Consider the following 16,247-nt stretch of genomic DNA (forward strand, 5'->3'; position numbering starts at 1 on the left):
TCTGGCAAGACAGAGGAGAACGGGAGACCACACGCCGGACTCACCGGCAGCGGGACCCAAATACCCCTGTCAAGGCACTCCCCTCCCTCGAGCCCAAGGCCCGGTGTGACAAGAGACTTTATTCGAATCACACTAGAGTCGTAGTGCGAGCCCTGCGTGGCCGCTGACTACATCTTGCCGGATCTATAAATAAAGTTCTTCTCTCTCTCTCTTGATCGAGGACAAACGGGGCGGTTCTACCCAGGCGCCATCTCTTAATCTAAGAAATCAACTCATAAAAACGTTCACAAGTAACAATACAGCACTGTAATGAGACACAGCTATATTTGAAAGTGGTATTTATTGAAGGCCAATGATTAGAGAGTTTTAGCAGTACGTTCGTTACGTTCGTTCCGTTGCTACCGGGTTTACCGGGACCCGACTGCGCATGCGCCATTTGTTCCGTACGCGGCCGGCGTCTATCCCGGCGCTCTGCTTCCGTGTTACCGGTGTTACCGTATCCGGAGCCCGCAACCGGCTTGCTCGGGTGTTGAAAACTTTAGGCTTAGCGTCCTGGCGATCGCCGCTATCTGTGCAACTGCGAATGACACTCCGTAACACAACGTTTCACCTCACTATGATCCCCTTTCTCGCATGTGAAACTTTATTTGAGCTACAACTGCCGTGAGCTATCGGTGACCGAGACATCTGCGTAGCCTGTTTCGATGCTTTCGAGGCAGGTATCGCCATCTCTCGGCCACTCGCCGCACCGCGCGCCGCGGCATCAACGGCCGGTCAGCATATGCGTGCATCGCGGCAGATATATCTGATCGCCGCTTTTAAAATAAGCCCCGAGAACAATCCCTAGCACAATTTTTCACCACACTAACACCTACTTTCTCGCAGGTGGAACTTCGTTTTAGTGATCAGATTGATTTGGGAGAACAGCGACAAGCGGTTGCTACCGTGGTCTGCGCCGGTTCGAGCCGCTGAGTGTGCCGAGCTGGCAGGCGCGACCGGCGTGTGCGCGGACTGTTTCCGATGCAGAAAACGCTTCACGATTGCCTGCTTTATCCATTTCTTGCGTACAAACCCGCGGAATCTACAAATTCAGCTCAGCGATCGTCGTAGTTGACCATGGTGCAAAAACAGTGGGCGGAGCGGCGCCGACGAGGCATCGCACACCCGCATCGGGCCATGTGTCTCAAATTCACGCGTACGACTAGTCGTGGTGACAGTCGTTACGATCAGTCGCATACGAATCGCGTGTACCAATTGTACATGTGTCTAGCGCTTCAATCGGGCAAGGCCAAGGCCATTCCTCCACGTGAACGGCGCGCGACCATGTCGTCACCTGCGCTCGCTCTGGTGCCGTCGCCGCCACCGCAGCCCCTGCCTCACAATGCGTCCGGCCGAGCGCGATTTATTTTAGATTTGCAATGCTTTAGGGGAAACTGCGTTGTTTATTTACGTATTTTTAGCGTGCGGATTTTTGCAACTACTCGGCTAATCAGCCGTCACACGGAACGAACGGTACGACGCTACGGAGTGCTAAAACACGTTTTCCGTCTCACTGTACGGAAAGAACCCGGTACGTACGCGCGCATGCGCAGTCGGGTCCCGGTAAACCCGGTAGCAACGGAACGAACGTAACGAACGTAACGAACGTACTGCTAAAACTCTCTATTATATGTACGCACAACTTAAATCCGTCACACATGCGGAACAACGTACCGCCACCGCTTCCACTAAACAGCTACATACAAGCTGCTTCTAATCTTCGTTTGAGCCGTAATGCGAGTGCCTGTTTTGTTCCGCCCTTCCGTTACAGCAAAACAAGTAGGTCTTCATCGTCTAGGCACTGCGGTAACAGTTCATGATAATTCGATCGAACGAAACGAATGTCAATCCCCAACTTTCTGGCAATGCATGCAGCCGCCTTTGAAGTACACAAAGTTCGCGTCCTCATTTAGAATCACTGGCCGTTGTTACCGCCCGTTAAGAGACTGTCGCATCGTTGCCCGATGAATTCACAAGCACGCCATCCTTGTCAGCAACAATACACAGCTCCGTCCGCCTTGACACGAGTGCGGCGATGGCGCCGTCGCTGCAGCAGACGGCGGAGGAAGCTCCTTCGCCGGCATCGTCCGCGATGCATCTCGGGACTGCACGCCGGCGCACCGTCGACTCTCTCGGTGCGCGGCGGTGCAACCAAAAATTGCCCCGCGACGGTGCACCCCGGTTTATCGAGGACGGACGGTGCACACCGGTGCGGTTTATCGAGGATGAAAAGGCGCACCGGTGTGCCCCGGTGTGCACCGGTGCGGTTAATCGAGGATGCTATATGACTATGGTCGCTGAGGTGAAATGGTGTACATTTCTTTTTTCAAAAACGTTGACGTCAAGAGTAGTCCCTCGACGAAACTAAACAAGTGATACAGGTTTAAAAAGAAATAAATAGAAAAAGAATTTGTTCTTATTTCCGGCAGTCTTTTCCACACAAAAGTTTCGGTTTCGCAGATGGTTCTGTCGCTTCTGTTTTGTTCCAGTCTGGCCACAAAGACAGGAAGTTGTCACCGCTGTCGTAACAGACAGACACGCCGCCTACCTTTTTTTGGGGTAGCTGGAACGTCTTATGTAGGCGACGTACCGCGGATTCTCCGGACGCCGTTACCGTCGATTTGTGCCTGTTATTCTGTGCCACTGTAACAACTCGCCCCGCCATGCCTCCCAAGACTCAGGCGCGTGTCGTCGGTGTCCTGCTGTTGGCCGTGCTTCACGTAGCGTCCGGCTTCTACCTGCCCGGCCTTGCCCCCGTCAATTACTGCAAGCCAGGATCGACCACCAAACAGTGCCAAGTAAGACTCGATCTCCAGCGGCTCCTTTGACACGCGCGTCGTCCGAGGGCGACGGTTCGTTTTCCCTTCTCCGTCCTTAGCTCGTCGCGTGCATGTGCCTGCCGCGGTCTTCGTCGGCCGCTGGCGTTCGTGAAACCACTGTACAGCTCGGGCGATGGCTCGGGCTGGCCTTCGGTTTCGCATTTTTCTCTGCAGCCAGCGCTGACGACGTCGCGTGCCACGTTGTGCATCCGCGCCCACAACCGTTACCTTTATTATGCCCGCAGTGCTGGCTGCTGGGCGCGACATTGGCACGATGCAAACGGCGCTGCATCGCAGATGCGCCACTTGCACTTTCGTCGCCGCCGACTTTCGCCTGGAAGCCGATTGCGTCGTGCGCGAACAACCCGGTTGTAAAAGCGTTCAGAGCAGATACGCTCGCTATGAATCGGGCTCCTGCGCGGTGTCGAGGTGGCAGGCGTTGCCGAACCGATTCGTACTGTTGTTCTCGGGCCCTGCAACGCGCGAATGGGGCGAATACAAAGCCGATCGCTCCTCCTTGCGTTGACTGCGTGTTCTCGCCCGAGCAGCGTTCGTTTGGTCTCCTGCCACTCGGCGTGGCGACAGGTTCTTCCCTGCGCGGTACGATGAAACTGCCAACAAAAATCCCGGCAGTGAGCTCTTTTCCAAGAATCTTGTCTATCCGTCTCCAAGTTGGCGGGTGTGAAAGTTTGAAGCCGTTACTCGCTGTCAGCGCCAGTGCATAATTTGGTGATACACGTCCGCGGCCGCGTAGGCAGCGCATGATTGTCGCGACAGCACCCGCAGCCGTGCGTGCTTTTCGCCCAATGCCGCACAGCTGCTGTCTCTTTCTACGATGTTTTCGGACAGTTTTCTGGCGTAAGTGTGCGTATCATGTGACGCATGCCTTTTGAGTTGTCCACTGTGTATTGCACTGTTGTCTAATGCGTCATCACAGGTGCCTTCAGCAGGACACGGCTTAACAGTGGGTGGCAACGAGGTGGTGTTATTTCCGGCTGTCTAGAGTAAAGTGGTCCCCCAGTGGAGCTTTTTGGGGCTCCCGCTGGAAAATGTGGGCCCTTGGAGTGGGATTGTGGGGCCATTGTGCCATCGCAGCATTCGAAAAGCGAAAATGCCCGCGTGTCCGAGGTTTCGGTGCACGTTAAAGGTGAGAATTAATGCGGAGCATCCCTCCACTACGGCGTGCCTCCTAGCCCAGCCGTCAAGCCTGGCGGGGCCAGCACCCAGAAGGGCCAAAGGGGAACCGTGCCTCGGAGAAGTAGGGCTTCCAAAGGGGCAGCTGGGGCACGTCCCCTCACGCCCAGCTTCCCCTCCACCAGGCAGAGGTGGGGGAAAAAGCTTCCTGCTCTGCCCCAAGGCGAAGTTCAGGACAGGGACTGTGGGGGGCTTGTTTATAAGAATGACGTGTACAATCGAGGGAACTCCTTCACGTGTGACGTCACCAGAGCCATTTCTGGAGTACTGCTCTCAGCTTTCACTGTGCTTCTCTGGATAAGAGTGGCAGATAAGTTGGCAGCCTTCCAGCGGTGATGCATAGTGTTTGCATGAACTTCTTCGTCAATACCAATCTGCCGTGTTCATTCGCCTGGAGTGGTTTCCAGGACTAGCATGCTCCCCACTCATGTTGTTAGGGGCAAAGCCCCTTAGGGGCTCGGCCTGTTGGTGTCTCATGTCATCTCCTGTCGTCACGGCACTAAAACGCCGGGACTGTCGTTTTTCAATGCCTCGCTTGCTAAAAGAGCACACCGGGACACTCCAACGCCTCATGCTAGGACGTTTGTTTATGCTGCTTGCATGTCCTCTCTGGTGATCTCGGACTGTGATGGACTATGTTCAGAACTGCTCATGGGAATGGCAGCTGCAGTGCACACAATGGACTCAACACGCCTGATAGAGAGATTTTGTGTGATGTGGAGCTTGTGCATTCGAAAGCAAAGCATTTGTACTTTTTTTTTTTTGCTTCAATGTACTTTTTTTTTGCCCACCTGCTATGATCTCTCACGAGATTGGCAGTATCTCTAAATAAATAAATAAAATTTTCGTGAGAAGGAAATTGCTGGAGGTGCTGTACAGGGCACCTGCAAAGCCGTCCAAGTGGTGCGCTGGCATTCGCTTCAGGAACGTCACAAAATGGCTTTCTGGATGATGATGCTCCGTCTAGCTTTCCGCACAGGCCCATTCCAAAGCTTTTATGTTGAGTGGGACACCAGCAAATGTATAACAACTTGCTTTATGCTTTTAAAATCTCACTGAACACCCATCATCCTTTTGAATCGGCCATTTGTCCATCCCAGCTTTTCTTAAATCATCCATCCATTTCTGCTCCATTTTCACACGGAGTGAAAGAGGAATCGTCTGCACCTGAGGTGACACTTCTATTTATTTATTCATTTCAATACTTCCATCGCCCTCACAGGCATTAGTGTAGGGGGGAGGCAAAGAGGGATACAAAAGTGCAAGTACGATTGTCATACAAACACGTTGCGCTTTCTTGATAACAATTATGCATCAAAGCGGGGTAATTACTAGTGTAACATTTAGAAACAGCACTCCAAGAAAGGAAAATAAAGAGAAGAAAAAAGGCATATAGCACAGACAGAGTTAACAATGAGTGGGCCCAGCAAATGAAACGGCGGGATATGAGTTTGTCTACGTCATACTTTGACAGAGTAGTCTCTGCTCCCTTAACATTTTGTGTAAAAGCGTTGGCAACGTATTCCATCATGTATTGTTCTGAGAAAGAAAGCCTGCTTAAATGAGTTAATCGTGGAGTTGTACTTGTGAATCTTCAAGCCATGATTGGTGTGAGGGTTGTTTTGGATACATTTCCTTGTTGAATATATTATAAAGCAATGAGAGCTCTTTTACCAATCCTCAGCCACCATAGTAGCTCCTCCCTGTGTCATGTCTTTTGTGAAAACTGATAAAAACCGAGTGCCAAGAAGTACAATTTTGCAGCACTTGTTGACATGCATCCAGAAGTTCCACTGTGGTGTCTTGTGCTGGCCATGGTCCGAACTTTAGTGCGTGCAGTACCATGAGCATCCACACCACTATTTTCTCAGGAGCTGTGCTAAAACCACGCTTTTGACACCATCGTGTCTTGGTATTCTCAGACACATGAACTGGTCCTGTGCTGGGTCCCAGGCCACGCTGGCAGAGGAGGGGGCCGCCGCTGCTGCACTCGGGGCCACAGTGGCACCATGCACTCATTTCCAGCCAACAGACTAGCTATGTGTAATAAAACCACTTGGCAATGCTAGGTTACATAACGGCCACACTCCCACTTGCCCACTTGACACAACACGACGCAAGCATTTCCCGCAACTGCACAGACGACACATTCCAGTGCACCCATCGTACTTTTTAGCCCACGGACCGTTTTCTATTAAACCAGTTCAGTTTGTAATAGATTTTGGATTGGAAAACGTTTATTGAGCACAAGAGTGGGCGGCTTTCTTAGTCCGGATGGCCGCGAGCGATGAGGTGTTCTTGGTCCTCGCACTGTGAGCTGGCGCGTAGGGGCGTTCCCAGACCAGGGATGGAGCAAGAGGGGCAGCTGTAGGGGTTGTAGAATGTGTTGGTCTGCAGTGGACGCCAAATGCTGAGGGATGGGTGAGGGGGAGGAGGGTGTTGGTAATGATGGGAGGGACGGAAAGGACCCCTTGTGTGCCTCCTCGATTGAGGAGCGCTGAGGGAGAGACGCGGCCTGTACAGTAGTTGCGGCAAGCCTGTTGCCAATCTGTGAGGGGAAGCCGTCGGGAGATAATATTGACCGATTTGGAGGGGACGACAAGCAGTGCGTGAGCAGGGCGGGATGTGTACGGAGTGTCCGGTTTGTTGTGGTATTCGGCTCGGAGGCGGGTGACGTGGGCCTTGATTGACGGAAGGGTGCATGTGTTTGGGGATGGGAGGTGACGGAGGGATACGCGGGGGGGTGTCTAAAGGCAGAGGAGTGGGGCAGCCTAGTTTATGCAGAGATCAAATTTTTACAGCTGTTTACATATCATGCGTAATCATCCTGGCCGTAGACACCAGCCATCTTCATTGCCTTCTGTTTCAGTTCACTTTTGTTTTCACTGATATAATTTAACATTTATGTTTACATCACTGTCGTTACTCTTTCTTTGGTGCTCATTGCCCTAGTTGGCCTTGGGTGGTGTTTGTAGTAGTTTATTTCTTTTAAGTTTGATGTAGCGCAATTCTGAACAATCCAAAAATTTGAATTAGCTGATATTTTATGCCTCATCAGAGAACACAAAGTGCATTTTAATTGTGCAGGAGATTTGAAGGCAGGAACATATACACACAAGCACAAACACTCGAGTACGAAACATGTACACGTTGTATGACAACCTTAACGTTTGTTGTGACAGACGCAAAGGAGGTTTGTGTTGCTGATGGAAAAATGCGCAAAGGCGTTGCGCTGCCGAGCACGAGTTTGCGGGTTCCATTCCCGGCCGCTTTTCTGATGGAGCTGCCCGTGTGTACGAGGTTTCGGCGCACGTTAAAGACGATCCCGAGGTAGTCAAAATCAATCCACTACGGCGCGCCTCATCGCGTTAAACCCTACAATCAATCAATCAAATGAGCTCCCGACTGACGACCCTCAGCAGAGAAATTTCCCTTTTCCTCGCGGTTTGTGCCTTTGGGCGAAAAATTGGGTATGGGAGAAAGGGGGAGCAGCTGTTTGCAAGCCAGGGTGTCGTCGGGTGACGGCAGCAAAAGCCAAGGAAACGGCAGTGTCCGAGTTGCGGTGGCCCTCAGCTTCAGTGGGTTGTTGCATACCTGCCAGGTTTCCCGAATTTTGATGGTTTTGTACGATTGTACGAGCTGAACAAAAACCTTCCGAAAACTACCCGTGTTTTGCAAAATCTTTCTCCAAGTATGGCCTTACTGCGCCGGAACTACCTGGCAATGCAATGCAATCCTACACTACTTGACATTGTTATCAGCGAAGAGGTTAAAGAGCGTAGTCGCCCGTGCGCAGAAGTTGAACCGGTCAGTACCGCAGCAGCGCTGAATGCAAGAGGCAGTTCAGCAGAGCGGAAAAAAGTCGCACCCTATTCCGACCATCCATGTCTGATCACGCCTCGGTCACGTTCTTTTGGCCAAGTGTCGCAGAGGCGGACATTGTTAGCCTCAGCAGTAATTCCTAGGACTTCCCGAAAAGAGCGGCGTCAGCCATGTTGAAGATTAGGGGTGTAGGTTGTTAGTAGTTTGGACGACACAGTTCGGTACCTGCTCTGTTGTAACTAAGTTAAAAATGCATGTAAAATATTTCATTGTGTTACTTCTAATCCCCCCCTTCCCCTGACGGATCTCCCTAATGCCATCACTGCGAACCTGGCAGGTATGTTGTTGTGGCAGGCGTCGGAAAGGGCATACGGAATGTGCTTTGCTCGTGAAACAGTGTGTGGAAGGCAGTTGTAAAAACTGCTGGCCTGTGCAAGCTGGGTTTTCATCTGGCAAGCTGTCACGCGTCTCACGCAGCAGAGAAATGAGGCTCGGCTTGAGACATTCGATGTCCACGCAATATATTTACAAAACCCAAACCTCAAACCAACGCGATCATAGCACACTCACAAGTATATCACACTATACACAAAAAACCAAGCACAACCTGATACTATCCAAAAATCTAGTCAAATAGTCACTATAACAAATGAACTGTCTATTCCTACCGCCGGTACCACGATGAACCAGGTGTGATGCCGATGACGTGGCCCAGTGGGTAGGCTTCCGCGTTGCCGAACGTCGCAGCACGTCGCGATGGCCCGTGCTGGTCGTCAGTGCTCCAGATGACCACGGCTTCGCTGAGCAGCGCGGCTCAGCAGGAGGCCAGCAGAGCGAAGCTGCTGGTAATGGGTGGTCCCGAGCTGCCCGCTGCCAGACGGTGCGATGCCGCTGGTGCGTCGTGGGGCACGGCCCGAACTTGCCACCGTTCCTCCCAAGACCTCGTTCCACTCTCTCCACTCCAACTTGGTCGTCCTCCTCTTCACCTCGCATTCTGTCGTGTGATGCTCCCATTTGCTGGTCCAGCTACCTCCTCCTCCTCTTCTTCATTGGTCACTTCAAAATCCTTCTCGCAATCCCGTATCCTGATTCTTCTTTCTCTTCATCTTTTCTTCCAACATCTTCTTCTGGGTCTTTCCACATGACACAAGCTAAGGGCACTTTGTTTACAACTCACTTTGGCGTTTCTTCTGTAAGCTGAGCTAGGGAAAATAAATGCTGTTGCAGGCATGCTTTAGCATTGCATGTAAGTTGCTGCTCCCAACGGGCACAGTCCTCCATGCGGCACTTTGCATTGGTGGAGTGGAGGAAGCCCTTTGGGAGTGTGTGCTGCACGCAGTCGAGAACTGCACCACCAGTCCTGTCTTGCAGAGGGCTTGCATGCCACAGTAGGATCAGGGTCGACAGTGGGTGCCCTGGAACGAGCAGGAATGTCAGTAGTGACTCAACTCGTAGCATCACATTAGCATCCGAGCCACATCCCAAATAACCTTTGATCCACTAAACTTAATTTCCGTGCAAAAGGGGGCAACATTTTGCAGTATATCTGCGGGTCAAGGGCACAGTCAAGCGCTTTTTCAAAATGCCAACATTGGCAGTTTGGTCAAATGTTAGGGCTCATTTCGAGTAACTGCACTGTCAGGAAACACTTGCCTGCAGGCTGTGCTGACAGTTTGCGAGATAATTTTCAAGTACTTAGTGGCCACACTGTTACAAGTAATACACTGCTGAATTTTACCATGTGTAGATTCAGTCCTGAGCCAGATCACCAGAAGCTAATGGGGCCGGGAGCACAATAGCAAGTCACGAGCGCCGATTTTCAAGCAGGCACGCAAAGTAGGAGTCAGTACGCCTTGGAATCTACCGCCATTTGCGGATATTGATTACATGGTAACTGGGTACTCAGGGGATGGTGTTTTGTATGGTTTGGAGAGTGAGCAGCTCAGTATTTCTTTTTTTTTCTTGCTCGTGGAATTTCTATTGCTGGGGTGACTTTGACTGCCCAGGATCTCCTGTGTACAGGCAAATAAGAGACTGCACAGGGTTGTCCCTGCATGGGGGGACCGAAGGAATTGGCTGCCTTTTGAGCTTCCATCAGGTTGTCTTTTTATCACTTTGCTTTTACTTCTTAGCAGAAACTATGTGCAGTGTTCCGCAATGCGTCGAAATGCTGGTGAACAAATGTGCCGTTTTTTAAAGGGACCCTGCAACACTCTTTGAGCAGTGCAAGTAAACCTGCGCGACGTTTTGATTACACTGCCAGGAATACCTGAGCCAAATATTCACGCGCACGTGAAGCGGTGAATCGCTGCGAAAGACGCGGAAAAACCAACCGCGCTCTCTTCGGTTCTCCTCATTATGCACCCCTGGCATGGCCTAAGCGACGTCACTGAGGCCATGGCTGCCCGATCCGCTGTCGCTGGTCAACTTCGCGGCTAATATCTCCCATTTCCGCCGTCGTCATCGCTGCGTACACCTTTTCTATGCCTGAACCTGTAGGCACAATTTTGCCGTTTCTTTTGTGTTTTGAGTGCGCGCGGAGTTTTAGTGATGAGCTCAATACTTCCCTTTCAACGGGACCACTTTTCTCATGGCCAACAACAATATAATGACCCTGGAAAACAGGAGGCAGGTTGCACGACTAAGGTTTCTGTTTTTGCTTAATTCCCAACAATTTAATGTTAATCCAGGACTTTATATTCAGCCCCGCTTATCTCGTTCAACTCAAAGCACCCATGAGCACAATCTAACTCCAATTTTTGCACGCGCTAATCTTTTTAAGCACTCCTTCTTTCCCCGCACAATCGAGCAGTGGAATAGATTGCCTGTTGATGTGTTTTCGGCGCGTGATGTGTTGGATTTTGAAAAGCGTGTACTTTCTGCAATATTTTAAACATTCACTGTGCCGCTATTTTTCTTTGTGTACTGCTATCATTCCTGTTTTTTGTCAGTTCCTTATTTTTTCTTTCTGTTTTCTCACACTTGTTTGACTGTTTTCAGAAATATGTACCAATTTACCATGCGGATTGATGCTTTTTTTATGTAATTAATCCCTGCCCACCTGCTTGGTCTTTGGACTGCAGTATGTCTTAAATGAAAAAATAAATAATCGACTACAAACGTTTAGTGCTTCAAAAACGCCTTACTGGCCCAAGCGTGCGCTTGCGAGCAGGCACTCATGCCTGCTGTTTTGTGGCACCAGACCGGAAATAGGCGCCTCCACATTGTGGAGAAAAGGAGAAAACTCCCCGGCCTGAAGAGGCCACTGAAAGGCCACTGAAGAGGACGCCGCGAGCTGCCCCCCTCTCTGGGAGAGAGCGCGCAGCTTTCGTCGCGCTGTCCACGGTCGGGTTGAGAGGGAACGATTATGCGCGATTTCTCATCGATAGTGAATGGATTTTCGTAATTCTTGCAGGAGGAGATACATTCCTCGCAATCGATAGTAACTGTTGCAGGGCCCTTTAAGGGATGGCCAGAACAGTGTTTGGCGAGGAACGCGGCCTTCCCTGCCAAGCCAGTGGGCCCGGTGGCAGTCGGAGCTGCTGGCTGCTGCTGGCACCGCACTGAAGGGGCAAGCAGCAGGGGGCAAGGGCGGCACGCGTCGGGGACTTGGCTCACCTGAGCGGTGCGCGTGTGCCAGGGCAAGCCGTATTCAGAGCTGCTTGTCCACTGCTGACAGCCAATCGTGCGACACGTCATAGGCGCTAGCGAGTTGGCTGTCTGGGCGAGGGTTGTGCGTCAAAGGAAATGCTTCCTTGTTGAGGGAAAAAGAATGGCTCGTGTGAAGTGTGTCCCTAAAGAGTGTGGAAACAAGGGTGGCCGTTTCGAGCTGCGACAAGTCCCTTTCGGAGGGGATTCTTGCAGTGATCAGGGAAGAGCGCATGGGGCAGCCAGAAGGAACGCCTGCTTGAGTGAGGCTCTGGGCCGTGGCTGTGGTGCAGCTTTTCTGGTCTCCCGTTGAGGGGAGTCGACTGCACGCCCATGTGTGGCTTGCCCACCTTTTGGTCGTGCAGTGGTGGGGAGGCCACACCCTGCCTGTGTTGCAGGGCTGCAGCGTAAGCCAAATGGACTGCCCGTCGTCACCTTGGCTGTTGCCCACATCCTTATACTGGTGTTCCAGGCCACGGTTGTCGCCATTCGTCACGTGTGCGTAGAGAGCCCAAGAAGTGAGGCTCCGAAGGTGCCAAGGATGTGTTCAACATGCAGCCCCTTTTCCTCAGCTCACAGTGGGAGGTGCAGGGGTTGTAATGGTGCCCACAACCGGACAAGAGAGGTGACGCACACAACATTGCCCTTCAACGACTAAATTGTACTGCCAGAGAAAAAACGCACGTAAGGTCTTTGTACACATGCGTTGCAAGCATTGCAATCCCTTGGCCAGTTAACACCCACCTCCCTGCGAGTGCCTGCCAGTCAGTGGTGGGGGGGCCCGGGCCTAACAGGAGCGCTGCTGCTCTTCTTCCCTTGTGCAGACGAGGATCGACCTGTACGTGAACCGGCTGGATTCGGACGAGTCGGTCATCCCCTACGAGTACCAGCAGTGAGTGCCTTCCCTCCTTCGTGTCTGGGCACTGTGCTGGGCCAGGAAAACGTCCCCTGTCGGGGCTTGTTTCGTTTCATTCCATTACGTTAAAGGTCCCCGGAGGGACATTAATTACATAAGGGGTGGGGTTACAAAAAAATGTACAAAAAACAAGCTCTCAAAATCGCTTCTGACACTCTGCATAAATGTTGATGGACAGGTGATTGGTGCAATGTTGTGAGCGAGGTCATTTGCTGCATGAAGAAAGTCTTTTGCTGAAGTCTTTTGCTGCTCGAAGAAAAAATTAGGCAGCAAAAGTAACGGTGTGGGAACATTGATGGGCCACTTCAAAGATATGGCCAATATGATAAGATCTGCAAAATGGGGGGAAGATGTAAGGTTCTACTCCAAGTGGACTGTGAAAAAGTTTATGGAACAAGCAAAGGGTAGCCCGGCACGGGACACCTTGGTGACGGTGAGTGGCGACACCGCGAACCCCGAGCCCCCCATACTTAAGCTGTTACCTACCATGGCGAGAAGTTGGAAGGTGAAGGGTTAGAAGCCGTGAACGGTGGCCGTCGGAGCCCTGGTCAAGCTCCGGCCGATGGGCTGCCTGCCTGTCTGAGAGCTCCAGGACCTCTTTGACCATCAGGGTAACGTCAAAGAAGAAAGTACCCCAGTCCCCTGCTTTATACTATGTCACGTTGTATTATCTAAACCCTCTCTTCAAATTGATCGGGCCCCAAAAAGGGCCCGCACCGATGTAATATTCAAACCTCTGCCCAACATGAAGTTTAACACCCGGACAACTTTCCTCGCTTCTTAGTGATACAATCCAAGAACAAGGAATCTCCAGTTAACTGCAAGTTGGTCTTCTTAATTGCCAAGTTCATTGAGAGTGTAGTTGGCGCGAACTACAAAGCAAAGAAGCAGACATCGGGGGACGGGCTTGTTGAACTCATCATCACCAGCCTGTCTACGCCCACTGCAGGGCAAAGGCCTCTCCCATTATTCTCCAATTACCTCGGTCCTGTGCCAACTGTGACCAATTTATCCCCGCAAACTTCTTGATCTCATCTGCCCATCTAACTTTCTGCCGCCCCCTGCAGCGCTTGCCTTCTCTAGGGATCCACTCTGTTACCCTTAATGACCAGCGGTTATCTTGCCTTCGCATTACATGCCCTGCCCAAGTCCATTTCTTCTTCTTAATTTCTACTAATATGTCTTTAACACCAGTTTGCTCCCTGACCCACTCCGCTCTCTTCTTGTCCCTTAATGTTACACCTATCATTTTCCGCTCCATTGCCCGCTGAGTCGTTCTCAATTTAAGTTGAACCCTCTTAGTGAGCCTCCAAGTTTCTGCCCCGTAGGTGAGTACCGGTAAGATGCAGCTGTAATACACTTTCTTCTTCAACGACAATGGTATGCTGCTATTCATTATCTGATAATGTCTGCCATATGCACCCCACCCCATTCTGATCCTTCTAATTATCTCTGCCTCATGGTTGGGATCTGGGGTCACAACTTGGCCTAAGTATCTACTAAAAACTATCTACTAAAAACTATCTACTAAAAACTATCTACTAAAAAACAATCTGACAGTCTCTTGAACCAGACCGACTTACTTGGCCTTGAAATAGCTGTAACGCCACATCGGAGCCTTAACAGCTCGCAGGGCGTCATTTCCGAGATGGACCTGCTCAATGAAAGTGTGTCTGACCTCCTCGAGGGCATGCGTGACCAGGGCGTTACTGCAATAAGAAGAATAATGATCAGACGCGATGGCAAAGAAGTAAAAACGAAACATGTGATCCTAACTTTTGACTGCAGTGTCCTACCGGAGTCTCTCACTGCAGGCTGCCTTCATTGCAACGTCCGACCTTACATACCAAACCCACGCCGCTGCTTCAAGTGCCAGCGGTATGGGCACAGTACTACCACCTGCCGCGGAAAACTGACATGCGCCAAGTGCGCAGGACATCATCCCCCTTCAGAGAACTGTGTATATGAAGGTCACCCAGAACATCACCTATCAAGAAGCACGACAGAAACACTTAAAGTTTTCGCAAAGGTATGCCGACGAAGCTCGCCGGGGGGCGGAGCGGCGTCTTGTCACGGCGGCCACCCAGTACTGCGAAGCAGACTTGGTGCCGCCCCAGCCCCCCCAGGTGCTGCCCAAGGCAGCCCAACCATCCGACACGACACCTGTGGCTCCCGCCAGTGTTGCTTTAGCTGCGAGTGTCAGGAGTGACGGTTCTGCCGTCAGTCCTCCTCTTTCGGCTGCCAGACTGCAGGCGGCCATGGACGTAGATGTGGTCGGTCCCACGACCTCTTCTGTGTCCGACAAACAACAGTCGGGGAGGACAGGGGCTCATGCCTCCACTTCAAACATACTCCGAGGTGGAGCCCGCAAGGACTGCATCTCGGCACTGTCACAGCACTCAGACGATGACATGGAGGTAACACCGTCTCAGCCAGTGCCAAAGGCACGGGGCGAGGCAAAAAGCCACCAGCCGCCCGTGTCACAGGCCCAAGTCACAACTAAGAGGTAGTATACATCCAGCCCAAGTCCTCATCTACACCAGCCAAAATCTTCTCCCTAAACATTTATGGTAGCACACAGTGGAACTGCCGGGGTCCTTTTGAACACCTAGATGATATATATGAAATCCTACACAAAACACAATCAGCCATCCTATGTTTACAGGAGACGCACTTGAACCCTAAGCACACCAAGAGAGACAGAGATAGCTGCATGCACTGCTCTGGTGGCGTAGCCATAGTTACGCAAAAATCTATCCCTTGCCAAGCTCTTCAATTGGGTACCGCCCTAGAAGCGGTTGCAGTCCGGGCAATTATTTTCAACAGGTTAACAACAATTTGCTCACTATACATTCCCCTTGAATATCGTTTATCTAGCTCTGAATTTGAGTCTCTCATAGATGAGCAGCCGGAACCGTTTCTACTCGTAGGTGACCTGAATGCACACAACCTACTATGGAGATCTGAATGCACAGATTCCCAGGGCCACTTGATAGAAAAATTCCTCTTCTCATCCGGAGCTTGTCTCTTTAACAAAAAAGAGCTGACATACTACAACACTACACACAATACATACTCACACATGGATCTGGCAATCCTCTTTCCGGCTGTTGAATGGGAAGTGGACGACAACCCCTATGGGAGCGACCACTTCCCTGTCATCTGGAAAGGCATTGATAAAGCCCGTAACAGTTCCATCTGCCATAAAAATTTTAAGGAATCTGGTGCTGATTGGTTAAAATTTAAACAATTATCTCAGCTTTCATACACATCTTTAGCCATTTGGGCATTGATGAAGCCTGTGAACTGTACGAGTGACTGCCCATACTCTTCATGCTGCCGAGGGCTCAATTCCACAAACATCTGGTGCCACACCTAACACTAGGAGGCCGTGGGGGAATGAAGAGTGTAGGCATGCACGGCAGGCTCAAAATGAGGCGTGGGGTGTCCTTCGCAGGTACCCCACGACGCAAAACTTGATTTCCTTCAAACCTGCAAAAGCACAAGGAAGGCGCATTCGCCAGCAAGCAAAAAGGGATAGCTGGCACTCTTTCGTAACCTCTATCAAATGCAGGCAAAGTATGGAACAGAATCAAAAAGTTTCATGGACGTAAAACACACACCCTGCCTTTGGTCAACAGTACAGACGACACCCTAGAGGACCAGGCAAACACACTTGCGAAATATTTTAAATGCAGAGCATTTCAGTAACTCACGATGTCACCCGCGTTGACGTCCGTAGTCGTAGTCCGCACCCTTCCCCCTACACTATATAAAAAAAAATACTATCCGGCGCCTGGTTTCGATCC

The 16,247-nt window shown here is 51.1% G+C and overlaps 1 protein-coding gene across 1 annotated transcript in view; it reads left to right on the plus strand.

Moving 5' to 3' along the window:
- Window positions 1-2,555: 2,555 nt before the first annotated feature.
- The window catches only part of LOC144168760 (transmembrane 9 superfamily member 2-like), a 53,572-nt gene continuing 39,880 nt past the window's right edge, over window positions 2,556-16,247 (plus strand). Inside the window, exons 1-2 of the mRNA XM_077697722.1 lie at window positions 2,556-2,837; window positions 12,347-12,414. Coding sequence (XP_077553848.1) covers window positions 2,703-2,837; window positions 12,347-12,414 — 203 coding nt within the window. The 5' untranslated portion in view covers window positions 2,556-2,702. The remainder of the gene's footprint in view (window positions 2,838-12,346; window positions 12,415-16,247) is intronic.

The sequence above is a fragment of the Haemaphysalis longicornis genome, unplaced genomic scaffold (assembly GCF_048455015.1).
Source record: "Haemaphysalis longicornis isolate Haplotype H1 unplaced genomic scaffold, Haemaphysalis longicornis Haplotype H1 scaffold_2, whole genome shotgun sequence".
NCBI classification, from domain to species: Eukaryota; Metazoa; Arthropoda; class Arachnida; order Ixodida; family Ixodidae; genus Haemaphysalis; species Haemaphysalis longicornis.